Raw genomic sequence first — 27,907 nt, 5'->3', positions numbered from 1 at the left:
CTTAGTATAGCAGGAGTTTAACACCATTTGGTTTATTTTTTGGATAAATAACATACATTCACTAAGTACATTACAGAACAGAAAACTCATGTATTTGTTTTTTACAGTTTTTAGTTGCATTGGCAATGCAATCAACTAACAATCAGAAAGAAAGATAATCCTATTATGCACCTAAAAGAAGATGCAGGAAGCAGTGCAGTACTAGAATTCACTACACATTGCTCTGTTTGTAAAACTTGGTGTCAAGAACTTGCTTGCCACACATCGCACAGACTCCTGCCATACAGAACACATCAAGAATTGAGTTATGCACTTTCATATATAAGGCACCCTGTACCTAAAGGGAAAAAAAAATAAAATGTAAGGTAGCAAGGGCAAAAACATCTCAACATGGGATATTACCTTTAGAGTAAGCACAGGTGTGGCAGTACTTGGCATCCTGATGCACTTGCTGCTTGCATATGATGCACTTGGTATTTCCGTAAGGGGTCCATCTGCAAGAAATCAATTTAAGAATAAGTGCAATCCTTCACAGATTATTAATGACTGAAACAAGCATAGTGGAACAACTATCAAAAGGTTACAAAAGGAAAAAAAAAAAAACAGAACGTGTGACCCAAGAAGCAAAGGTATAATAGAATATTAGATAAAAATTTGCAGATGGTATCAAGAACCATCGACAAGCACAAGATTTGCATACAGATTTACGAAAAGGTAATGCCCCTCATTCAAGCGCATTTGCTCGTTTACTTTGGATGGAACTGGCTTATACCAAAATGTTACTCATTCTAAATCCGAAACATGGAAAGCTTTTGGACAGCTATTAAGCCATGAAAAACAAGAACCATACTTATAATCATTATCAATTCTTATGAAGTTCACATTTAAAAAACAGTACTTATATTGTAGAGCATCATTTATAAGTCCAATATTAAGCTTGCACTCATGACACCAATACGTACTATATAGTCAGTTTTGGAGCTTGAGACAGCTATATTGAAAATATTTCCCAAGGGCGTCATAAATAAAAATACAGATATACAGTTTAGCTTTTAAATATATGAACATTATATGACTAAAAACATGAAGCCCGAAACAAAACTAAATTGTAGGGGATAACTATGAAGAGGGAAAGTAATCAGGGTTGAAGGTGAAGTATGAAAGGATGACACACATAAAAAAGTATGAAATAGAATGAATTGTAATAACACAGATGTAATTGTGTTCAAAATTCGTTAATTACAGAATCAGGTCCTAGGGATACTGAGAAAATGATTAACTTTGTTATTAAAAATACTTGTTCAAAATAATAGCCAACTAGTTCCCTATGACTAACTACCGCCTGATAGAATTAGGTTTCTTTCTCGACTCATACAATACAACCATTAGTACAAATCTACACGTAAATATGCATTGCCTAAAAGAAAAAGAAAAAGGAATTATATTCTAACCATCAAACCAGGTATATGCAGTGACAATTGTGCAGGAAATCTTGGGACCAATACCTTCATGTAAAATCGCATATATGCGTAGCCTCCCATTGTGATGCATACAATTTACTAACACAACAAATTCAAAAACATAATATTCAAGGGTAAATCTCATCCTACAAGTTCAACCCATCAAATTCCTTAGAAATTGGTCCCCCCAAAAGGGAAGTGCTATGCAACACAAATGAAATATAGTAGCATAAATACTATTGAGACTCAAAGATGACAATAGAGGATAGCATCACAAAAATTCCACATTCATCACAAAAATTTATTACACCAAGCAGGTGTCGAGTAAGTCACATTACAAAATTTCCGCTACGAAACTAGAAATGTTCGCTTTAACATGTTATCAGCTAATGAAAAAATATACAAGGGACAAAGCTAAGTCATGTTGTGCCCAGTTCTAAAATTAATAAAAAAATAGAGGAAACAATAACAAAACGAAACATTAAGGATTATCGAATACCTGTTCTTCTTGGAGAGAAGCTTGTTCTCGTTGATCTTGCGGCCACCACCCTCGGTAGTGTTGCTGGCCCCTTCTTTCCACTTGTCTGGTACTATCACCTTCGTTAATTTCTTCTCACCTGCAACCCAAATTCCAATTCAAATTCAAAACAATTAAATAACTGACGGAGACATGGAGAAGGAAAAGTCGGAGTCCAAGAACAGGAGATGAAACTCACACTTCTCGCAGACCATAGCTGTCGTCAATGTCTGATTGGATTCAGAATGTTGAGATTCGATAATCAAAGTTGGGATTGTTAACAGCAACAAAACCCTATGCCCCTTTCCTCTCAGTTTTTCTAAGGACTTGCTTCCACTAATACACTTCTTGAAAGATTCCAACTTTTTAACCCGTATTTGACAAAATTACCCTTTACTAAAAAAATAACTGAAAACCAATTAAAGATTTATGGAAACAAAAAATAAATATTTTTTTTATCTATTTTTTCCTTCAACAAACAGATTTATATCGGATTGATACTTAAAAATGTTTAGTTTCATTATCTATGAATACACGTTGTACAAAAGATTTTCTGTTCCGTATCTATATTTTAAAATATTAATTTTATTTTTTAAATATAATTATTTATTAAATTTTTTAAAAATTAATTATTATTTTTATTTATTAACAATTATTTTTTATATATTTAACTTTATTTTTAATAAATATAATTTTATTTTATATATTAATAATATTATATTATTATTATTTATTAATATAATATTATGCATACTCAAAAATTATTTACAACAGACGTGACATCGCATATACGTTAGTATAATTTAATTATGAATGTGAGAAAAAGTTCAGAATTATAAATATGACAACAATTATATGAAAATATATAATAACAAGTTTTATTATTTAATAATCTTTCATAACAAAATACTTAGTAAGTTTACGTTCAAATTTTGTTAACAATTTTTAATAATGAAAATTGATTCAAACTCTACTACAAAAAATCAAATAATTTTAGTTTGAATTTTATATTAAATTAAAATTAAACTTAGCTAAGTTATATTTAATTTTTAATATTTGGTTCAAATAAATTTCTTATATAAGATCGAATTAAATTAAGCCACAAACACGTTATGGATATGTTTAAGAATTTATTTCTTTTATGCTATTAGTATTAAATAATTGCACACATTTAATAGGATTTCATTCTGTTTTCATCACTAATTTGATGTGAACACATCATAAGTTCTTATTTAATATATATATATATATATATATATATATATATATATATATATATATTCACATCACATGTTAAAAGTTAATGGATTATCATTGATAACTTTTAACACAATTTAAGATATTTTTTTTATTTGTCAATTTGTTAAAGTTATTATAAGCACTAGTTAGTAAAATCTTTACTTATTTTTCTTAAAATTAAACTGTTAAAATCAACTGTTTTCATAAAGTTATTAATGGAATACTAGTATTAAAAATAAATTAATAATAATAATGAATCAATTTAAATATAAATAAGATGTTATATATTTAATTATTTATAGTATTAATAAGATGTTATATATTTAATTATTTATAGTATTATTAACTTAATATTTATCCTGAAAAGAAAAAAACACAATTGAATAAAAAATAATATGAAATAAAAAGTTAGTATGATAACTAAATAAACAAATAAGTCTGCATAGAAGTTTTTAACATTTAAAGTTACCAATACATACAGTTTAATGTAATTTTAATTAGTCTTTTTCTCTAATTCCATATCGATATGTTTAAGACGCTAAATATGATTTTAGAAAACTCTGTTTCTTGTAGATTCCTTGTATAACACTTTAAATTATGTATCTGTTCTATTCACTTCCCCACTTTTCAATGCACTTACAGAGATCAATTCATGTTTCTACTGTCACTCATTATTTTATAAAAGAAGAGTAACAATTATTAACGAACTTTCAAATGTGTTTGCTTCTCATCTTCCACTCATCACTGTTTGTTAATGGGTAGACATTTTTGTGGTTTAATAACAGTTTATGCATTTCACTGATACTTTCAGTTTTGTAAATAGCCTGTCAAAAGAAAGAGACATAAAATTGCCAACTTTAAAAGCTTACAAATACAAAACTGCACATTAATTATTCCAGTGGTATCAAAAAAATTACAAGGCAGAAAAGGGAGATTGAAAAGAATAAGGATTTTTGCGGTTGTATATGATATTAATAGTAATATTAATCCCATGGACTCAATGAACACTCCTCCGGTGTAGTTGGATAACGTTGAGCGTCGTTGCAGTAGTCATAGATGACAAGGTTCCTCTGAACCCAAGCATAATCCATTTTCTGATCACCAGAGAGGTGCCAAGCATCATACTGATCCCACCAATTTTTGGTTGTGGTTGAGACACATGCAGGGTATGGATCTTCCCATTGGCAACCATCCACACTGAAGTCCTTGTAGGATGAAACAAATGGAGCTAATTTCCAGTTCGTCTTCTCAAGCCCACCTCGTGTGGCCCATTCATCTGCATTCCATATGCTCGAGAACAAGTACATGGGTTTCTCATTAGGGAAGAAATTGTTTGCTTCCCCATTGTTCTTGAACACCCTCACAGGAACTCTATCCACAAAAAACCTGATAAACAAAATTGCTGTCATTAGAAATGGCATTCTCAGAAAACAATACTAATCCATTCTTCTTACTGTCCACGTGATTTATATCATACTTTTCACTATATTACGAACAAAACTTTAAACCGACAACAGCATAGGATATTTTGAATTAACAACTTTTTTTTTTATCTGAGATTCGGGTGTGAAGAACTGAGGTTAGAGCAGGAAGTGGTAGAATAATACATGAGATGGAACTTACACTATCTGATGGTTGTTCCAGAGAATGGAGTAGGTGTGGTAATCCTCGGTTGGGTCAAACCATAGCATATGCCTCATCTCACGCCCACCGGTCCCATTCTTGTACACGTTTGTTTGAATCAAATAAGGCTCCCCGGTTCTGTTTCCCAGAAACTCAAAATCAAGTTCATCTCTTTCTGGCCCTGCACCGTTTTCTGAGCACATCTGCAACAATTCCCCACTCGTCAATCACACTTGGATTGGATGCAGTATTATATCACACTCTGGTCTTAGAATTGATGTTTTGATTCAATAATTTGTATAATGAAGATTTGTTTCAAATACAAGTTACTGATTACTGAGATGATACTTTAGTTAGTTCTTATCAAACTTGGCAACTAATTACTTTCGTCTAATTCTAATTACTGCACTTAAATGGTTTGCAGACTTACATAATATGCTGTCACAACACCAGCAGAGTCACCTGCGACTAACTTCAGCTTCATACTGAACCACCCGAATCTGTAGCGTTGTTTTGTTTGAAATCCACATCCTGTCAAAACATTGAATGCTTGAGAAACAGCTCAAATATGAAATTTTATGCTAACAGTTCGAATTCTCCTCATAAAAATCGTAGAATCCAATGCAGGTTGAAGAAAGTGCATATTTCAATGTGATGCATTTGATACCTGTATCTTTGTCTAGTGAGAGATACCAGATCTGTCCATCTTTAGAGGTAGTAAAATGGTCCTCGGACCACATTATGCTGAAATTGTCCTCAAAAGATCCCTTGGACACAGCTGCTTCTGATGAATGAAAATGAGCAACAACAATTGCTGCAAGTAAAATTATGATGGACACTGAAGAACAGGTCCTTGAATCCATTCTGAGTGGGAAGAATATGGAGTCTCTGAAGGGAGGGTTTGTTTCTGAGTTAGATCTCAGAAACCGAGAAGGGGCACTTCATTCAATGACCGTGACTTTTAAAATGGTTTTGGCACTTCCAGTTGTAACATCATATGCTGATGTTCTGCTCTGCTTAGATTTATGCCGAGATTTCTTTGTTTGTTTAATTATATTGCATGTGCCAATCCCCAATTGTACAAATTTGCCCTTTTTGAATAGCAAGCTCCCCATAGTGTGTGTCCAAGATATCTATACACATAAAGATTATAAAGAACTAGTAAGTATATATATATATATATATATATATATATATATATATATATATATATATATATATAATTTGATTAGAAGTTATGAGAAAGTGTAGTGAAGATTAGAATGAAATATATAGACATTATCGATTGAGAATTGTGAGTGCATGAGTAAAGTGTAGATGAACATGAAAATTTGAGAAAGAATTGAGGAGGTAAGGGCATATTGGTGAAAAAGAAATAGAAATGTGGGAGTGGGACCTTAGCCAGGCTGCATTTGCAAATTGCAATGCTAGCTGTAGAATAATGAAACTCAGAGTAGGGCCCAGCCATTGCATGTAACAACATCATCTTTCTCAATAATGGAAACACCCACACCACCGCCACTACCATTTCGATTCATTTATTATATTTTTACTTTAAACTTTACTTTATGCAATCATGCTGAAATTTAAATCCTTAGTCCTTTTTTTCTTTGCAACTATTAGACAGATCTTAGACTAAATAGTTTAGACTAAATAAATCATTTCGTGTGTTTAGTTTACATATATTTTTAATCTTTATAATATACTTATTGGGCATTTTTTATTATTTTTTCTCTTTTTCACAAACGGAACAAAATGTGAGTTTGATATCTCATCACATTAACACAGATCCATGTTTAGACCAACACCAGTATTATAGCTTCTACGTATCAAAACATCTCTTTGCTTTATTTTGATAAGAACGTATATACACTAAACGTAATACCAAACAAACCTGTTGAAAGCATCAAGAGTTCTAATTTGTGTTTCTTTATACGCAGGTGCAATATTATATATATTATTAAATTGTATAATTGTAAATTTGAGAATAGGAATTGAATACAAATAGTATTTCTTAGTTATTCAATAATTTAATTTACTTCAAAAACATTCTAAAAAACAACAATAACATATATATGATCTTTTTTAAAGAAGTTTCTTAACTTAAATAAATATTATTATCCAGATAACATAAATTTTATCATTTAAAGACAGTTTGGCCGAGTGGTCTAAGGCGCCAGATTTAGGCTCTGGTCCGAAAGTGCGTGGGTTCAAATCCCACAGCTGTCATAATTTATTTTATTTTTTTATCAATATCGAAAGACAGTTAGGCCGATTATCAGTGTCATGGGTTTTTTTTTTTTTTCATGCCAGCCCAATTATCAGTGTCACTGGACTCATCTCACATTATTTATTGCTTCACCCTGATTACCCTATATGCACCTCCATTTCATTTGTAGTGGGAACTTGGGTTTGATATATTTGTGGATAGTGAAAATTATATATATATATATATATATATATATATATATATATATTATTTCTCTCTTTTTATCATATTACATAACTTACAAATCTATATTTTTTAGCGTTCATGAATCGCTGAAGTATTTCCTATGAAATGAAAACTAACATATTTTAAAATAAGGATCAAGTATAACTAAAAGAAAAAAAATCCATCAAAACTTAAAATATTTTGTATGAAATATTTAAAAACTAAAAGTTTAGAGAGACAGAGTGAATTCCTCTTTAAATTTCTCTTTTAAAAATGGGTATTTTCATTACTATTGCAAAACAGCTGACCCATACGTTGCATAGCTTTAGCTTGTTTAACGGATATTTTACATGTGTCTCTTCAGGACTATGGACAGCTACCACTTAATTTTGACTTCCTTTTCTTTCATTCTTCTCACTATTATTGTTTTTTTCTTTTCAGGGCTATATATCAACCACCACATATATTTTATTTTAGTTATCAGGTTTATTTATTTTTATCATTTTTTTCTCCTTTTAATTTTTATTCTGAATTCGCTAACTAACATACAGACTCAAACATTGAAAAACACATAAAAATAGACGTGATTTATTATTCATTAGTCTACTATTTAATATTTAATAAAATAATATCATGAATAACTAAATATAAAAATAATATATTTTGTTGTCACTTTCTTCATTGTCTGAAAAAAAAAAGAAAAAATATTTTCTTTTCACCAATCCTTGTACACCATTTCCTTTCCACTTCAATATTTCCTTCCCTTCAGACCAATATCCTAGAGGAAATTCAACGATTATTCTAACATCATTTATTTACCGGTTAACTCGAGTGGTAAGAAACATAAAAAGAAACCCATTTGTTACAAAATTGACGAATGAAGGAACAAACAAACACCAACCAAAAAACGATATAACTAATTTGTAGAGAGCACAAAAGGCATTCGTTAAGCAAAATGATAAAATAAAATAATAATATACTTTAAAATATCATGATCTTTGTAGAAAAAAAAAATCAAAGGAGTGGGACTAGGAAACGCTTTCGGAAATAGTGAGGCAACATGGATTAGTGCCATAAATTGCGAATGAATGAAATCAAAAATAACTTAAAAATGGTTTATTAATGGATGAAGCAGCAGAGGAGACAAGTGATGCAACTGGTTGGTAATGATAAACCATGGATTCTGGTAGTGAAGTCACTTTACATGAAAATATCACGAATGGAACCTCCTGCGCCTTTCAAATTCTATCTCCTTCCATAAAAAAAAAAAAAGCATACAGTTTGTAGATTTTTGAGTCAGATATTTCACCCATCACTCTCTGTTTTCTTTATAAAGCCCCACTCCACTGCACGGACAAATATCAAGTCCTCAACTTTTCTTCTTTTCTTCTCTTCTTCTCATTGTCTCTCGCTTCCCACAAGGTACAATCCATAGAATTCTGATGGCAGCCATGGCAACCACAACCCTAACTTCAAACCCCAAGCTTTCATTCTTCGACCACAAGCCCACCTCCTTCCATGGAAAGCCCGTTTCTCAGTACCGTCTCACACCCACAAAATGCTCCGCCAAACCACCCGCAATCTCCATGTCCCTAACTACACCCCCTTACGACTTCCAATCTTTCAAGTTCCAACCCATCAAAGAATCCATCGTCGCACGCGAAATGACGCGCCGCTACATGACCGACATGATAACCTACGCCGACACCGACGTCGTGGTCGTGGGGGCGGGCTCCGCGGGCCTCTCCTGCGCGTACGAGCTGAGCAAGAACCCGGCCGTGCAAATCGCCATAATCGAGCAGTCAGTGAGCCCCGGCGGCGGCGCATGGCTCGGCGGGCAGCTCTTCTCCGCCATGGTGGTGCGCAAGCCCGCCCACCTCTTCCTGGACGAGCTCGGTGTTGCCTACGACGAGCAGGAGGACTACGTGGTGATCAAGCACGCGGCGCTGTTCACCTCCACCATCATGAGCAAGCTCCTGGCACGCCCCAACGTGAAGCTCTTCAACGCCGTGGCGGCGGAGGACTTGATCGTGAAGGAAGGGAGGGTTGCCGGAGTGGTCACGAACTGGGCTCTGGTTTCTATGAACCACGACACACAGTCCTGCATGGACCCCAACGTGATGGAGGCTAAGGTTGTAGTGAGTTCTTGCGGGCACGATGGACCCTTTGGCGCCACCGGGGTTAAGAGGTTGAAGAGTATTGGAATGATCGATAACGTCCCTGGAATGAAGGCCTTGGACATGAACACTGCTGAGGATGCTATTGTGAGACTCACCAGAGAGATTGTGCCTGGCATGATTGTGACTGGTATGGAAGTTGCAGAGATCGATGGAGCTCCAAGAATGGTATGTTAGCCTTATAATTTTTTTTCTATATTTAGCAAAAACTTTTGTTAAGGTTGTGGAATAGAGTTGTGTGTATATGTTTGGTTTGGATCCCAGTGGTGAGTGTTTTGTGGGTGATATTTGGTGCAGGGTCCTACTTTTGGGGCGATGATGATATCAGGTCAAAAAGCAGCACACTTGGCGTTGAAGGCATTGGGGAGGAACAATGCAATCGATGGAACGTGTGGGGTTGGAAGGGAAGAACCTGAGCTTATGTTTGCTTCTGCCAACACTGAAGACATTGTTGATGCTTAAACTTCATCACACACATTCTGTTTCAGCTCCAGCTTATCATTTGAATTCTGGAATAAATAAAGAAATATGTGAATGATGAAGGATAAAAGAGAGTGTACCTGTTATGTCTTTGTTTGGGTGGATAGACAAATTGTCAACACCGGTCAGCGACAAGTCAAATTATTAAATAAAGAAGAGATAGTTAAATTATTGCTTGTTTTATTAAATCATAATTAATTATTTCATTTTATTATTATATAACTTTGAATAATTATTTTTTCTTATTTAAGTATTAAATTTTATCATTAAAATAAAGTTAAATAGTTTTTTTTTTCAAAAAGTATTACTTTAAAAGATATTGAAAGAAAAAAATGTAATACCACCAACATTCTAAATAAACAAAACTGGCTAGTAAAAATGGAGATCGATTTTTTAATTTATAATAAAAATAACTTTGTCTTTTAGTTTCTATTTTTTTGTCTTTATGAAATATTATCGATGTAAAGGAGAAAATATTATCAAATTAAGATGATAATAGTTATAATTTAATCTACAAAATTATATAAGAAGTTTGTTTGATAATTATCTAAATACATGGAATAATATAAGATATTTTCATTCTGATGGAGAGGAAAAAGGAAATAAACAAGTGCAAAGGTAGTGTTTACTGAAATTTATCAATGGTTTATTATTGCAATCAACAACATGATTTACAAAGAATGACTCTATTTATAGAGGCAACTAAGAACAAAAAAAAAATTAACAACTTGAATTAGCTACAACATTCTCCCTAATTCAATTACATGAGCTAACCACGCCTAATTTCAGTCATCAATTTTTCAAATCTATCCCTCTTCAAAGATTTAGTGAGAACATTAGCTATTTGATGTTGATAATAGGACGGTAGATTAGTTTCAACCTTCCATTATTCGCTTGCTCCCTTAGAAAGTGAAAACTCCATAATCTAGTGCTCATTTTATGTATCTCACCACCCTCTCTTAGTACCAAGTAAATGTACCTTCCTTGGATGATTCATGAAGGTGCTAATTACACCTACTGCAAAAACAAAATGCCTCAACTACCCTTCTGGTTTCGATTTTATATCTATCTGAAACAAGGGCCATTAGGATTAAGTTTCAACTTAAATACCCATTTAATATAAATTGATATTTTTTTTTTGTTAAACTGTAATTCATTTAAAACCCAAATCTAATTCTTGTCAATGGACTGTAAGTAGAGATGGCAAATAAACTCGTCTCTGTGGGTATTGCCCGAACCCGTCCCCGTTTTAACGGGGAATCCCCGCATTGACTGGGTATGAGTATGAGTATGGGGAATCCCCGATTTTTTCAATTGGGTATGAGGATGAATATATCCCTGCCATAATACCCGTCCCCGCCATATTTTCATCATCGTTTAAATTATTAAAATATTCATAATTAATTAAGTAATCCTATATATTCTTTTTATTTTTTATTTCTTCTAAATATTTTGTTTGTCATGAAACTCATTCGCATCTCCAATATATTTTTTATCTTATCATAATCTTTATGTAATTATGTTAAAATGATGTATGTAAATTAAAAAAAAATTATGTCTAACATTTGAACATTTCTATTATTTTTTAATATTTTTATTTATTGTATATTTTCCTTTCACATGAGAATGTTTAATACTCTTAATTTAAGTGTTTAATAGCATAAATATTTCATTTACTTGGTAATATAAAAAAAATATTTACTTATTATTATTAATTTTTATTTCATTTCAATAACTCTTTTATTTCGCTAAAACAATTTTTGTTATTTCTCAACCATTGAGTATATATGTTGATATTTGAAAAGTCTTTTTAGATCTCTAAGATATTTTTCGTCTTATCATACCCTTAATTATACATTTGTTTTTCTTTGTGCAATTCTTTCCAATAGTCTCCAAATTGTTTATAAGACACACATTTGTTAATTTTTTATTATTTTTATTTTTGTTTATTTTCATCATGTAGAATACTATTTCGATAATTTTTATCTAATTATTTTTTATTTTCTAACTCATTACAATCATACTTTAATTTTTTTCACTATAATTGTATAAATAATTTTTATTTACTACAATATAAAAATTTAATGTAATTGTCATGAATATTTTTTTATCACCATCCAACATATATTGGAGTTTAAAAGATACAATATCTATGATAAAATTTTATTATGTTTATTATTTGTTCTTTGCGTCATTTTTTTAATCAACCATTGAGTATATATGTTGATATTTGAAAAGTTTTCTTACATTTTTAAGATATTTTTCATCTTATCATACCCATAATTATATATTTGTTTTCTTTTGTGTGATTCCTTCCAATAGTCTCCAAATTGTTTATAAGACACACTTTTGTTAATTTTTTAATTTTTTTTTTGTTTATTTTCATCATGTAGAATACTATTTCGATAAATTTTATCTAATTATTTTTTATTTTCTAACTCATTACAATCATACTTTAAGTTTTTCACTATAATTGTATAAATAATTTTTATTTATTACAATATAAAAATTTAATGTAATTGTCATGAATATTTTTTATTATCATCCAACATATATTGAAGTTTAAAAGATACAAGATCTATGATAAAATTTTATTATGTTTATTATTTGTTCTTTGCGTCGTTTCTTTATCAACCATTGAGTATATATGTTGATATTTGAAAAGTTTTATTAGATCTTTAAGATATTTTTCATCTTATACCCTTAATTATATATTTGTTTCTTTTTGTGTGATTCCTTCCAATAGTCTCCAAATTTTTTATAAGACACACATTTGATAATTTCTTAATATTTTTATTTTTTGTTTATTTTCATCATGTAGAATACTATTTTGATAAATTTTATCTAATTATTTTTTATTTTTTAACTCATTACAATCATACTTTAATTTTTTCAATATAATTGTATAAATAATTTTTATTTACTATAATATAAAAATTTAATGTAATTGTCATGAATATTTTTTTACCACCATCCAACATATATTGTGGTTCAAAAGATACAAGATCTATATTAAAATTTTATTATTATGTTTATTATTTGTTCTTTACGTCATTTTGATCAAGTGATGTATTATAACTTTTACTAGTGTATAAAATATAGATTCATTATAATTTAAAAAATTGAAGTAAACAAACATTTAAAATATATTTTAATTTAAATATTTTTTTCCTTTTATATTTTTTTAAAAATATTTTTTCCTTTTATAGTTTTTTTAAAAAATATTTTTAAAGTTTATCAACTAGGTTTCATTAATGTTTGCAAATTTAATAAATGTTTTGGTTCTCATTAAATTTTATTTGGTATTCTAATCTAAAATGTAAACAATTATAATTTATTTCAAAGTATTTGATAGCAAAGAAACAGTCATACTCCTAATATTGAATATTTGATAATATTATGTTTCCTTTACCGTAATTTTTATTATTTTATAAAAATTAGTTAAAATTAATATTAAAGTAGTAAGTAAATGGATACGGGTATGGGTACGAGATTATACCCGTTACCCGGTGGGGATGGAGATGAGACAAAAATTTGATACTCGTTGGGTTTGGGTATGGGGATGGAGATGAATTTTTTTTACGAAAATGGATATGAAATAGTGAAACCCGTCCCCGCCCCGCCCGTTGCCATCCCTGAGTGTAAGTCTTCTACCATCGTAGCCCTGAATGAATCATGTTTCAAAACTTCCACTATATGTACCTGAATAACATTTCAACATACTTAAATCTCTACTCAAACTAATGCTTCTATACTTTCTTTTTTCTTTATCAAAATTTAATAACATTATTTTAACAAAACAACATATATTGATAAAGATACAACCTATTCAATATTTTGATGATCTAATTAAATTATATAAAAAATTAATATTTAAAATATTTAATAAAAAATATACATATATTCTCTGAATCATTATTTTATATTTTAGTTTTTACTACTTCCAAATTTGTATAAAATAATATTTTTATTTTTATTAAAAAAACAAAAGTAAGGGTCAATTTTGGTAGTATGATTTCTTTAGAACAAGTAATTGGATAAAAACGGGAAAAGTAATAAAGTTATTATAAATATATAATGACACGTTTCTGGGAGTGGAAATTGGGGTATTTTTGGAGGAGTCTGGTTGATATTGTTAAAGACTGAGAGTCTTCTCTCGTTGTGCTCGGTAGCAATCGCAGACTTCGAATCCCTCTCCTCCTTCTCCATTCATTGAACAATGTCTCCCTTCACGAAGCTCCTATTGCTGATCCTCACGGTGGCCGTCTCCTCCGCGATGGCCTCCGACGACGAAAGAGTGGGCGAATTGCTCTCCCTTCAATCCAGATCCAAATCGGGCGTAATCCGCCTCAACGACCAATCGCTCTCCCGCTTCCTCACCGCTGTCAAAACCCCGCGGCCGTACTCCATCCTTCTCTTCTTCGACGCCACGCAGCTCCACGACAAGCAGGAGCTCCGCCTCACCGAACTCCGCAACGAATTCTCCATCGTCGCATCCTCTTTCCTCACCAACAACCCTTCTAATTCCAAACTCTTCTTCTGCGACATCGAGTTCAAGGAGTCCCAGCTCAGCTTCTCTCAATTCGGCGTCAACGCCCTCCCTCACATTCGCCTAATTGGGCCTAACATGGGCCTGAAGGACTCCGAGCCCATGGACCAGGGCGACTTCTCCCGACTCGCTGAGTCCATGGCCGAGTTCGTCGAGGCCAAGACCAAACTCTCCGTGGGTCCCATCCACCGTCCCCCCGTCTTCTCCCGCAACCAGTTGATCCTCATCGCGGTCGTCATTATCATCTGGATCCCATTTTTCATCAAGAAGGTTATCTCGGGACAGACCCTTCTCCACGACCCTAAGGTCTGGTTGGCCGGTTCCGTCTTCGTTTACTTCTTCAGCGTTTCCGGGGCTATGCATAACATCATTCGCAAGATGCCCATGTTTCTCGTCGACCGCAACGATCCTTCCAAACTCGTGTTTTTCTACCAGGGTTCCGGGATGCAGCTTGGTGCAGAGGGTTTTACCGTCGGCTTTCTTTACACTGTTGTTGGCCTTCTCTTGGCGTTTCTGACCCACGGGCTTGTCAAGGTTAGGAACGTGAGTGTGCAGCGGGTGGTTATGATTTTCGCGCTCTTGGTTTCGTTTTTGGCCGTGAAGCAGGTTGTTTACTTGGATAACTGGAAGACGGGTTACGGGATTCATGGGTTTTGGCCCTCTAGCTGGAATTGAGGTTTGATGACGCTTCTGGGTCTGATTCCCATTTTGAAATCTAAACATTAGCAAAATGTCTTCTTATGTTAGAACTTTGCCGGATGTCATACTATATAGCTGTTTTTTAGTACTAAAGTTTTTATTATCTGGGTACTACATTTTCTCTTGATGTGTTATGATTATTACTTGTGATTGCATAATGCCCAAGCGCATTGTTCTAGATTGCTGCTGCTAAATTGATTGTTGTATTAGTCTTGTGTCGAACCATTCATTTCAGTGATCAATTCTGACGTATGTTGTCGTGCTGCAAGTGCATGGCTGATAAAGGGATTGATATCTAGGACGTGGATGGTCTGAAAAGTGCAAGGCATAGTTTCTTATCAATTTTGTTAACTTCAGCAAAAATTGATCCACTTGGCTCTTCCGTTTTAGAATCTACTACTTGCACTTTAGAGAGCCTAATTCTGTTTTCTCTGGTACAGAATTGACAGAACCAGAACTTTATGTTGAAGTATGGTCATACCTTGGGCTATAGCATTTGTCTTTGTCCGTACCATCATGCATTAAAATTGGTTAAATAGTGTTACTTGGTAAGAGCTTTTATTGATCATCATATCCATGCTCCTATGCTTTATCGTGAAATTTATAGTTTATTTTTGTTTTATTTCATTGAGATACTCCTAATGCATGAATTAAATATGGTAACCTTCCAGAATCATTTGAAAGATTTCCATGGTCATGCTACCATCCTTTATGATAACACATTGTATTGAACGAGGACGTATTTTTTAATCTTTCTTTTTTGTTCGAAAATTCAATTACTATTTAATTGTCCATTGCGTATTATCTTGTGAATTTTCGTGAAATTCTGGTTGTGATTGGTGTCTGATGGAATTTCATCATCATTCCTCTTCTACACAGCATCTTTGAAGTCTATTTTTTGGTATTCAGACTTTAGGCGATGGGTTGGGTTTAATATCTTATTTCTCCTTTTAACACACTTGAGTCTTGGCTTAGTAGGTAGAAACGTGCAGGTGAAAAAGAACACAAGGGTTGGGATTATTTTCAACCGGAGAAAATTAGTTATATATCCTTTTTTCTGTCTTTTCATATTTTTGTTATACCAAGCAACTGTAAAATGACTTTCATTCCAAAGTTTTTAGCTTCCCACTTTCAACCTCTCAACATGCAAGTGCTTTATACCTGTATGGGATCAGTACATGCAAATTGGCTATAACGGAGAGAAATATTGCATGTCATCATTTTGATTGTTAAATTAGATCTAGTGGGATATCCATGTTCTCTACTTTGATCGCTCGATCAGGATTTAAAGACCATGGGAATAGGCGAGATATCATATTGAATCGGAAATTGATGCAGTCACAAATTCATATATCAACCACAGACCACTTTCAGCAAACTAAGTTGGTATCATCCGATGAGCTTAAACGGCTTATATATAGTGTTTCAAATCCTATAAACTGGAATTGGAATCAAAATTTTTTGTTCATCATCCATCAGCTTTGATTTTGTTGACTGCTGTGATTTCACGAATTTGTGATTGCAGCATATTTGAGTTCATTAGAGTTAGACATACTCGATTTTTGAGTTCGAAAATATATCTGTTTTGGATTTTCTGATTATCTTGTATTAAAAACCATCTTGTGTTACCGATGTTAATGTAAGGTGTACAGTTCTACAACAGTGGAGTGCTTTAAGTTTGTAATTGTTTTGTCATAAAATAAAGTTTTGAGCTTTTTCATGTCAACCTGATTTACTGTTGCTGATTCAACTCTGCTTTCAGCATGCGTATGCTATATTACAGTCTGCACTTGACTATAATGTGTTAACTAACGTGGGATCCCGAGACAATGTTTGGATTGATGATGATAGGATATGGAATGGAAAAGGAAAGTAAGTGGATACTCCAGTTTGAATTTTATAAATTAGGAGGGAGTTTATTTAAAAATAATGGATAGAGAGATTCATTCTATTTTATTACACAACCATTTTTCATCCCCTTCAATTTAAGAGTGTGATGGAACACCAATATTTTACTTTGTATTGACTGTGTTAGGGAAACGACAAGGAATCCTACCCGCTTTAGGGACAGAATTGATTATGTGTATTAATTGTGACGAGAATGGTTGATTCAAAATCTTTACAAAAGTAAATTATCTTCGAACCATTCTCCACCCACAAGCTTAAGCTTGACCCAAGAAATCTGTTTGACATTGAAAAACAGTTTCTCTCAATGAAGATTTGCCCCCTATTTTTGCAGCCTCACTCTTAATATAAGCAATATGAAATGGCTGTATATTAAAGTGTGAATATAAGAGGTAAATTTTGTTATTTTGGAGACAGTAACTATATTGTTATCAAATTAGCGATAAAGTGAGCAACCGTTGGATGAACATGTACTCAATAACTCATTTACGTGGCAAATCTTACAAATAAAAAAGTTGAGCTGTCGAGAGTTAAAACTGAACGCTCTGCAGTGCTCACACATTTGGTGAATTCAGTAGAACATTTTCGTTTGAGTGATGACATTTTCATATCCTAGTTCTGATTCGTAGTTTATGCTTCCTATTCTCTCGTCATAGCTCCTGTTTTTCTCAATTTTGTTATGTTCATGTAGTCTCTGGTAATTTTCATTTCAAGGATTAAATTGTCCCAATTTCACTAGTTTTCTGCTTTTTTAGTTTTGCAATCACATTTTAAAGACTAACAATTTGGTATTTACCTATAAAGTATGTGATATGTGTGATCTATGAAAACAAAATCAGGGCGGAAGAAAGAAGCTAACAACAGAAAAATTGGGATAAGAAGTAGAACTACAATGAATGAGCAAACAAAAACATAGATATTTTTTGTGCATGCAGGAAAGTAGTCAGTTTCTTTTTTAAAATTTATTTCTTGGTTTTCTTTTATTTAAGATTAACTACGTGTAGTTATATGATTTATAGTGTACATATGAGTTAATAGTTGCCTGACGATGCAAATGTCTCTCGCAATTAATATAATCACCAGGAAACACTTGTTTTAAGAACGAAATAATCACTTTTGTCTCAAACTAATCTATGAATAACTATGTTTTGTGAAATCAATTGCAGTCTCATTAGGTATTAGCTACGGCATTCCTTAAAATAAAATCCCAAAGCGTGGGTTGCTCTGCTTTTGGGTCGTGTTAATAGCCCAAAATATGTGGTTCCAAGAGAAAAGAGGCCCATTTAAGCATCAAAGAATGGTAGATGGTGTGGGTCTCTAGGAAAGCCCTTTTGAACTTTTATTTGAAACATTGCTTTGCAATAAAACATCAATAAATTTTGAATAGAAGAAGTAGATTTTAAAAAAATCAATATTTTTGGTTTAATTTTTAAATTTTAAAAAAATCAAATAAATATATGTTAATTCTAATTAAGTTAATATATGTGCAAATATAAAAATAATATCATCGTTCTAAAATTTTGAAATTCTCACGTATTTTGTTGGTAGTGTGTGGTTTACTTATTTATTATATAAAAATAGTATAGTTCCTCATAAAAAATGGTGGTGCCAGGTCGTAGGTGTTACCGTGTTAGGAATGATATGCATATTTATAGAAATTTGTGCTATAATTTATACTAAATCATAGTCATATCAACCAGAATTAAACATGGTCAGCCAGAAATTTTAAAATTATATATTATTTTGCTTCCTAAGATCCACGTTTTTAAAATCTTTGAACTACGAACTTTTTGTCAACGCTATTAAATTTATTTTCCTCCTCATATTAGGTAGCCTTAGCTTACCAAATCAGTGTACCCTTACGCCCATACCCAATTTGCTACTAAGTGCAATGGATATAAACAAAACTGATTAGTATATTCCCTTACCAAAACTCTGATTTTTTATAAGAAAAAAAAATCTAATAAATCATAAAGGATTAAATATGTTTTTATTCCTTAATTTTCAATAAATTTTAAAATTAGTTTATTTCGAAACTTTGGACCAATTTAATCATTTTTTTATCGAAATAGAAAGTTTAGTCCTTTTAATCAAATTTTATTAAGTTTATTTGACATTTTAATTGCGTTTCATAATAATATTTGACTTAACATTAAAGCAAAAATATGTCAAACAGTATAAACAACTCAAATACAATCCTGAAATACGTAGGAAACATCAAATAAACTTAACAAAATTTGATTAAAGTAACTAAATTCACGTATTTCAAAAAATAAATAACTAAATTAATTCAAAGTTTCAAAATGGACAAATTTCAAAATTTACTCTCAAAAACACTAAAAACATATTTAACCCAATCACGAATAAAACAATATCTTACATAAAATTTGGCTCATATGGTATCCTTAGTTGGAATCGTTGAGCATATTTTTGGGTGAGGTAAATGTGGAGCAGTGTAAAGTTAAAAGATATTTTGTGTGTTGAATTGAAGCATCATTTTCCGTCTTGAAGAAAAACTGTGCCCATGTTGATGTTATCCTCCCCAAAATAAGAAAATAGGTAATGGTATGAGATCCACAAGAATATTTTGTTTGGGTATGAAGAAAGATAGAAAGGGTTTGGTTTGGTTTGGGTCTGGAACGTGCTTCCAACCCATTCTGAGATTTGCCAACTAAGCAACGGAGTTTGTGCAGGAGAGGCGCCTACGTAGACGATTCATAGGTTTTTGTGTGTTGTTTTTTTTCCTCATGTCAATTGAAAACTGTACTAACAGTGACATATGGACAAAAAATGTCAACATAGATACAGCAAAACCAGTGTTACCCACACAAAAGGGCACACATCAACCATTTTCTTTTCTTCACCATATTTTTCAATGTTGGAAACTCCAATGCTTTTCTGGACACTTCTTAATGCTGCACCATTATATTTCTAACCTAGTCTCTTTCATTACCATGGCCATTGCAACTTTCATGATCCTCCAAAACTAAGAGATTCAAAATCTTGCTGAAAAAAAATAAAATAAAATCTTAATACAGTAAAATGGTAAAAAATAGAGATGCATAATCGATACACGGCTTTCATCACATGTCAAAATCCCCTTGTTTGATAACAATCACACTGTCATTAATATATGACTCACATAAGACACTTAGTTTTATGAATAATATATATATATATATATATATATATATAATTGATCTACTTAATATATCATTTTCATAATATGAAATTCATTTGAGTGACACAATTTTAATTAAGCAAAAAATCAATAATTAAAAAGAATATTAGTTTTTTGTTAGGATTTTTTTTAGAACTATATTTTTAGATCGGGTGAGAATTGTTAGTTTAAATAAGAAAGAAATGTCTCACTTGGACAAAAATACTAAAACAAAAAAAAAATTATGCATCAAAATCAAAAGTTTCTTTAAATGTGGTCAAAATCTTCATTACCAAGTTAAAAATAACATCATCGTAAACTTGTTATTTTAACTCTTATTTTTCAAATACAAGTTTAATTATCATATTAAATAAAAATAAGAAAATTAAGTATTAATTTATAAATTTTTTAATTTTGAGTTAAAAATATGTCAATTTTGTGTGTAAGTTGGTATTGAAAATCTTCCTAACAAATGATTTGTGAAATATAAAAACTTTAGAAAAAAATACCAATGTGAAGAAACACATTTTTGGGTTAAAAATTAAGCATCAATTCACAAACTCATTAGTTTTATATTAAAAATTATGCCAACTTTTTGTGTAAGTTAATATTAAAAGTCTTTTTAACGAAGGATTTGTGAAGTATGAAAACTCTAAAAAAATTACCAATGTGAAGAGACATATTTGAAAACATATTGTTGAGAATCAAATTATTCTAAAAATAAAAAACTTTAAATTAAAAATGATGTCTAATTTACTCATATCTATTTCTTACTTTCATATAAATTATAATTAGTTAAAAATTATTTTTTTATTATTATATCATCGTCGGTCTCTAATAAAAGTTACAGAATAATAATAATTACTTTTAAAAAGTAAAAAAAAAAACAATAAAATGAGTGAAAAATATTAAATTTAATATATAAGTAATTATATCATCAAAATTTTAATTTATATTTAAAAAATATATATAATTTTAACTCTTATTTAATTCGAACTAAAACCAGTCTTCACAATTCTCCAGAGGCATGAGTGATGAGCTAGTGTATAAAGTAAAAAGTTCCCACTTGTAAGTTTCAAGAATTTAATAACTTGCCTTTGAAATAGACTTTAACCCGTTCCAAATACATTTTAATCAGAGTCGGATTGAAGTAATTTAATTACCAGTCACACAGAACACTAAGGTACTTACAGAGTAATAAATGAAAAGGTCAAGTATATTTATATATATATATATATATCGTATCATAAGAATTTTATCCAATTCCAATGCATACTCGAATTAAAAAAGTTGCAGTTTCTCATTAACTATATGTACTAAAAATACATAGTTTGATTAAATTATACTATCTACATATTCAAATAAAAAAAAAACATATTTCGTTGGCTAAAATAGAAATCGATCTTAATCAATTTCATCATATCTAATAATACCATATGTAAAATATCTTTATGACAAATTTTATAGTTTGAATGTCACATTTCAATAAAAAAATAATTTCCAAAAATAAATTGAGATTGCTGAAATTGATTTATATTAAATATTTTTAATTAACATGAATTATTTTTGTTTATATCCAAGTATAAAAAGAAATGAATTTTTTCACAAAACCTAAAAACAATTGACAATATTATATAGGACAATGCTAACTTTAAATTTAGTTAGCAATTTATCTCTTAAATTCATTTCTATACATTACTATCATATTATTAACGAAATTAGTTATTTATCATTGGATAAAACTTTCCAAAAAATAAGATTTGACAACCAGGGCAAATAACAAAGAAAAGAAGGTTACCCTAGTTAGAACTCATAGCTCAGGAATTGATCTTCCATGTTCATGATTTGAAGTAGAAGGGACCAAGATTTACTGTATCCACCTTTACCAACGTAGAAACGATAGACTGACACACCATAATGGACACTCCTAAATAAAAAATTCCATAAGACCATATTATTAAATTACCTTCCAGTTTCGAATCTTTGTCCTAATTTATTTTTTCACCATAAACCAAGTCTCTCTCTCTCTCTCTTCCCATTCTAGTTTTCAAATTTTCATTCATGGATGTCCACCTTCTGTTATTCTTCTCCTAGAGGCAACCCCCTTCTCTTTCTCAGCATTCTCCTTCTTCCCCTTGTTTCAGTTCAACTTGTATTTCACACCCCACCAATCAAAATCTCAACTTTTTAAGACCCATCACACTTTTTCTTCCCTCTATTTGATCTTTGCATGTGTCAGCACTCTCCACACGAGTTTCAGAATGATGGTGAATGGAGCACAGAAAACATAGTTGGATTTCTATCAGCACCTGCATCAAAATCATCTTTGGGTACTGTATTCTTTTGTTTTCCCTTAGATTTTTTCTACCAAAACCAGTTGAAAGCGAAAATTTCATTTTTTTTTTTTTCTTGCATTAGTGAGCAATAGCATCTTCTTTGTGTTCAATAGTCAGATGCCAATCTTCGTTCCTAGGAAAAAAAAAAGGTTCTAATCACATGCAATGAAACCTTAGCTGATACTCCACACCGTTTTTGGAATTGAGCATTTGTATATATCAACACTCCATCTTGTGACAGGCAAAAGCATCTCCAAGTCAGAAAATTTTCGGTCTTTACTCCCAATTTTGTCGCATTGCTGTGGTCGTGATCTCCACCATGGCAACCAAATTGAAGGGAATCTACAAGAGTTTCAAATACATAACCCAAATATTTGGTAATCTTTTATGCACCCTCCAATGCAATATTACTTTTCTGGGTTTTGTTGTTGTGGCTAAGCTGGGAAGTGGGTACTGTTCCAGTTGTGAAGGAGCGGGAGATGGAAATTGGGTACCCGACAGATGTTAAGCATGTGGCTCACATTGGATGGGATGGCCCTTCAGGAACTGGACCCAGTTGGGTACGGAGCTGATGTCTACTTTACCTCTCCATTTATGTTTCAACTATAAAGATCCAATTTTTTAATTTCTTTTTGTCATTTTCTCCTTTCCTTTGTCATTATTATTAGAGAAAGCAATACATAAAGTGACCATTTAAAGAGTTTTTGCAATGTAAATCAATATCTCATTGCCATGATAAATTGTTTGATATTTTATAATATCATCTTCAAAATCTGTACATATCATAGTTTTTGATTGATTTGCTATTATTGCTGTTCTTTTTTGTGCAGATGAACGATTTTAAAACAGCGCCTGATTTTTCAACGTCACTAGGTAACTTGGGTGAACTAAGTGACCCCAATGCTATGGGTGCCACAACATCATGGTCCTCCCAAGGTATGCTTTGCTTCTCACCTCTCATACAGCAAAATTTCATACGAGTCTATTAGTGTTGATTTTTGCTTCCAAATGTGGTGCCATTAAATATTAAGATTGAATACTGTATTCATGTGGAACCGTGCAGTATCCCTAATTTAAATAATACTAATGCAGATAGATGGCTCTTCACGGGTTAACTAGTAACGTGGATTTGATTATTATTGTGTCTCTTGATTATCTTCTAGATAAAATTGTGAGGCTTGCAAAAGCTATCTAGATTCTTTGCCTCCTTAGGAAGAATTTGGCTGTTCTGTCACGAGCAAACTCAGTTCCAACGTGGGGAATCTAATGACTCTTAGCTTTACAATTAACACTGTTTCAAGTGGTCCACACTAGAATTTCTCAACCGGAGTGGTTTGATTCTATGGAATTTGGTATTTAATATTATAATATAACACTTTGCTTGATAAGAACAAGCTTTGTTGGTCTTTCCATGTGGTTAGTTTCCTCAATATGATCAAGTTAAACCCTTTAAAGAACTGAACAACCTAATTGAATGAAGCTGCAAAACTGTATCAATAGTTCTGCTACTGGGGATCACAATTTTTGTGCTTACAGGAGTGTGATTAAAGGGGAGTTTCCATTAGACGAAATTACTAATTACCACCACTTTCAAATCTCCATAAATTTGTTGATGTCTTTCATATCAAATATATATTTATAGCAAATTGTAAGCTAAGAAGCACAAACACTTGGAAACAGAATCTGTGTTATCCGCATGTAACTGTTTCAATACTGCATGTTCAAATACTTTATTGCATTTTTATATTTTTAATACTTTTGGATTTTTGAATTTCTATACTGATACTGATTAGAATAACACACTCTAATAAGAGAAATCTGTGTTTTATCACATTTATAATGACTTATGCTAGTTTTTAGAACACAAATTCTATATTGTGCTTTATCATGTTATATCATGTTATAGTTGTGTTTTGTTCTATAATTTTTGAAATTTTCATATTCTCTTATATCTGTTGCATTGCATCTTTATCATGTACTATAGTTGTGCTACGTAGATTGTAACAGCAGCCAACTTAAACTTCCTTCACCTGATCTTACCCTTAAAAAGCTTTATGACTGCATTACTTAAATGATGAGCAGCTCTTGCCAAGAAGAATTTAGATGTGCAATTTAGGGTTCTTCTCTTCTGTTGGACATATGTAGCTGTGATTTCGTGAACTACTATGCCTTTCTTGAAAGGAAAAGTATTCAACCCCTTTAATCCCAAGGACAAGTATGATAGAATGTGCTATTGCAAAAACAATATTTTGTTCAAGGGTGGGTCTGGTGCATTTAGAGTACTTTGATTCCTCACAATTAAAATGTCAATTGAAAATGAGGTTGTGATATTCTCTGTTTGAAATGTGTATGGTAAGAAATTAGTCTAACTACAAAGTTTGTTTGAATAGGTTGTCTACATGGTCGTATTCTTTTTCTGAAGTTGTATGATCTCTCTTCATGAGAGTACTTCGCTGTGGTACTGCACATTGCTGATTTCATTTATGGTCATCTCATAAACATGCAATTATGCAGTACATGCTATTTATTTTATTTCCGTTTTTTTGAATTTTGATTATATTTCCTGCTAGTTCTAGGTCAGAACCGTGAGTAATAGAAACATCATATTTTTATGTTCTTCGTTCTTTAGTGGATCTTGTCGAGTTACCTGGTTCCAATGACGTTAGTTTTGGGATGTATGTTACATGATACTTTTCCCTATGATAATCATTCCTTATCTGAACCCTTTGAACAGATTTTGAAGAGTCCACAGGAAGCCAATCATCATCAAACTTTTACAAAGGCATTCAATCTGCAGGGGTTTCTCATGTTTCTAAGAAATCGAAGAAGAAAAAGAGCAAGTCAGCTTCTTCTGAATCGCTATCTGCTTCATCAAGACAGTCAAGATCAACAAAGTCAAAGGCTACATATAGTGACAGAGAAGCAACACCAATTTCTCAAAACTAGCAGGTTCAAGACTATGGAATTAGTGAGAGAAAAAGACTGTCTTTGTGAATAGCGATGATTGTGCTCTCATCTGGCAATCCGATAGGGGAAGAAGGAAAATAAAGGTGGCTGTAAAAGTTTTTCTGCTGTTTACTACATCCTAATCCATAGAGGAAAACCAAATTGCTTGTCTTCTTATCTAAAGACTGAGAATACTAGTGGAAAACCAGTAGAGGTTTTTCTTGGACGACAGAATATGTTATGAGTGATTGGTTTTCTCTGGATCATATGCATCCTTAAATTCATTAGTTGTATTATCAGTTTTGCAGATCAAAATGAATGGACATGGAAGAAGGATATACCAATAGATGCCCATTTAGCAAGATTACTATGTTTGTAATTCATGATTCCTTAAGTAGAATCTAATCAGCGCTCTTCTGTACCTTCCAGATTGAAATGGTAGTGGATGGAGAAGGGTATTGTAAGTTGTTTGTTTTACTTTGACTTATTAGCAAGAAAATTGCAACGACACTCGGTATCTATCTGTACTCAACTGGTCGTGATTAGTCCTCTCCAATGTGCTTAGTGATTGTATATTTTGTCTTATTTGTACTTTTTGGTAGTCCAAATTCACAAAATGTCCTAGTCTTTGAGCAAGTAGAGGTGACAAAAATATAAAAATGCTGTGCTTTTGCTGCATAAAAATATTGACCCAACAGAGCTGAGTATAAGAATTTGTCCTCATAAAATATCAGGGAGTTTTCATTCTCAAACAGGTTGAGATAATATTATTAGGATCAGTCACCAATATTGTTCGTTTTGACTACTTATTACAGTTTTATTATTAAAAGATATATTAAAAAATTAAAAGAAAAGAAAATTTAAATTGTCTTTGGTTTCGATGTTAAATAATATGAGTCTTTTAAATATATTTGGAAATGATTTATTTTTTAAAGTAGAAAAAGAATAAGTCCATGTGATCAACTTCGATGTATCTTTTCATCAATTCGTTTTGAAATTTTGTTTATTAATAGTTGTTAGTACTTGCTTTCGTTTTTCTTTTTTCCTGTTGTGTATTTTTAATAAAAAGTTGAAAGTAGGGTGAGTTATATCTTGGCTGATCTTTAACAACTTTCGATGTTTAACAAATTTTCGTGAATTAAAGTTTTTATTTTACTTTTGGTAACTTGTTAAATATATGTATACATTTTAGATTTTTCCCTTCCGATGAATGTGTTCTGTTTCCATTATCAGATATCTTGCTTTATTTGTAGACAGTAACTTTATGAAGGGTAGAGTTCTATAGATTAGACAGATAGTTTACATTTTCAGTCAAATATTTTTTCTTCACCCTACAACATCATCATGTGTGAGATAAAAAAATTTGAAAACTACAACAACGATGGAAAGTTGGTTTCTTTTAACTTCAGCATTGATATGATCTCAATATAATTTTCTTATAACCTTTCATCATGTATAGATCTTTAGAAACATTTTTCTGTCGTGTTTTTCTTTTGTCCTTGCAACCAAAGAAAAACGATCGAAGAAATGATACATAGCAATTGATACACGAAACCGTGCAGAACCATGGAATTTCTCTGGCTGTTACAACGAGAATAGGAAGCACAGTGATGTTCTGGAAACCTTAAGGCAATGTTATTATGGACCTTTATTCTTATATAATGTTTAACTTTGTCTTTTCTATCCAATATGGGACTTTCACTCACACTTGGACTATTTCCAACAAAACCCGACAAAAGAAGAACTCAACGCTGCAAAAAAATAGAATATTACAATACATAAATAGTGAAATGAGACAAGATAGAATTACAAATGATTGCATTAGCAAAAAAAAATATCCCGACAACACTTGTGACAAGGACAAGAGAAAAAAAAGAGAGTATTGTAATCGATGAAAAGATTTATAATGCTTATTTACATGATTTGATTCACGCAGTCAATCCAATTAAAGAAGAAAATGGTTAACGTAGGCTCTTGTTGTACTATAGTTGTTTACTGAAAGACAAAGAAGTACGTGGAAATAGAGGCCCACAGAAGGGTATGGCATGGAAAAAGTATACATCTATAGAGAATTTAATGGGTGTTGTTGGTAGTAGAGTGGCCAAATCATGCCCAAAACTTACTATTTTCATCACTCCATTCTCACTTTCAATTACTCTCAGAGAAACCATGTTTGGGGCGAGTCCATTTCCAATGCCTACAATCTAGTTGTGGACCAGCTTTTGAAGCGTGCAACCTTTCACAATCGATAGGCACTTTCTCACGAAGAGGGTCACACTGACACTAGTTGAAGTGTCACTTTCTATATTTATATTATAACAAATTTATTTTACTTCACTGTGTGGCTGTGATATGAAACCAACAGCAGTAATCATCATGGGT

General features: G+C 31.8%; 5 protein-coding genes and 1 non-coding gene across 6 annotated transcripts; 4 read left to right on the top strand and 2 right to left on the bottom strand.

The window, feature by feature from the left end:
* Positions 1–7: 7 nt before the first annotated feature.
* Positions 8–2,334, bottom strand: LOC114192034 (cysteine-rich PDZ-binding protein). Its single transcript, XM_028081583.1, has 4 exons — positions 2,177–2,334; positions 1,960–2,077; positions 403–494; positions 8–276 (listed from the first exon to the last, which is right to left on the bottom strand). Exons 1-4 carry the CDS (start codon positions 2,190–2,192, stop codon positions 212–214), a joined length of 291 nt encoding a protein of 96 aa, XP_027937384.1. The 5' UTR covers positions 2,193–2,334; the 3' UTR covers positions 8–211.
* Positions 2,335–3,987: 1,653 nt separating this feature from the next.
* LOC114189828 (probable xyloglucan endotransglucosylase/hydrolase protein 8) lies at positions 3,988–5,860 on the bottom strand. The gene is made up of 4 exons (XM_028078527.1): positions 5,507–5,860; positions 5,270–5,370; positions 4,840–5,042; positions 3,988–4,602 (listed from the first exon to the last, which is right to left on the bottom strand). Exons 1-4 carry the CDS (start codon positions 5,700–5,702, stop codon positions 4,200–4,202), a joined length of 903 nt encoding a protein of 300 aa, XP_027934328.1. The 5' UTR covers positions 5,703–5,860; the 3' UTR covers positions 3,988–4,199.
* Positions 5,861–6,988: 1,128 nt separating this feature from the next.
* On the top strand, positions 6,989–7,068 carry TRNAL-UAG. The gene has a single exon. It is a non-coding gene; the product is annotated as a tRNA-Leu (tRNA).
* A 1,549-nt stretch (positions 7,069–8,617) lies between these two features.
* Positions 8,618–10,101, top strand: LOC114192234 (thiamine thiazole synthase 2, chloroplastic-like). Its single transcript, XM_028081888.1, has 2 exons — positions 8,618–9,618; positions 9,748–10,101. The coding sequence occupies exons 1-2, from the start codon at positions 8,716–8,718 to the stop codon at positions 9,910–9,912; spliced, it is 1,068 nt and encodes a 355-aa protein (XP_027937689.1). The 5' UTR covers positions 8,618–8,715; the 3' UTR covers positions 9,913–10,101.
* Positions 10,102–14,020: 3,919 nt separating this feature from the next.
* LOC114192095 (probable dolichyl-diphosphooligosaccharide--protein glycosyltransferase subunit 3B) lies at positions 14,021–15,400 on the top strand. Its single transcript, XM_028081675.1, has one exon. It carries the CDS (start codon positions 14,150–14,152, stop codon positions 15,152–15,154), a length of 1,005 nt encoding a protein of 334 aa, XP_027937476.1. The 5' UTR covers positions 14,021–14,149; the 3' UTR covers positions 15,155–15,400.
* A 6,824-nt stretch (positions 15,401–22,224) lies between these two features.
* Positions 22,225–26,103, top strand: LOC114190190 (CRIB domain-containing protein RIC10). Its single transcript, XM_028078988.1, has 5 exons — positions 22,225–22,573; positions 22,821–22,956; positions 23,042–23,139; positions 23,410–23,515; positions 25,314–26,103. Exons 2-5 carry the CDS (start codon positions 22,899–22,901, stop codon positions 25,523–25,525), a joined length of 474 nt encoding a protein of 157 aa, XP_027934789.1. The 5' UTR covers positions 22,225–22,573; positions 22,821–22,898; the 3' UTR covers positions 25,526–26,103.
* The last annotated feature ends 1,804 nt before the right edge of the window (positions 26,104–27,907 follow it).

The sequence above is a fragment of the Vigna unguiculata genome, chromosome 7 (genome assembly GCF_004118075.2).
Source record: "Vigna unguiculata cultivar IT97K-499-35 chromosome 7, ASM411807v1, whole genome shotgun sequence".
Taxonomy (NCBI): Eukaryota; Viridiplantae; Streptophyta; class Magnoliopsida; order Fabales; family Fabaceae; genus Vigna; species Vigna unguiculata.
This window is presented reverse-complemented; position numbering and strand designations above follow the sequence as displayed.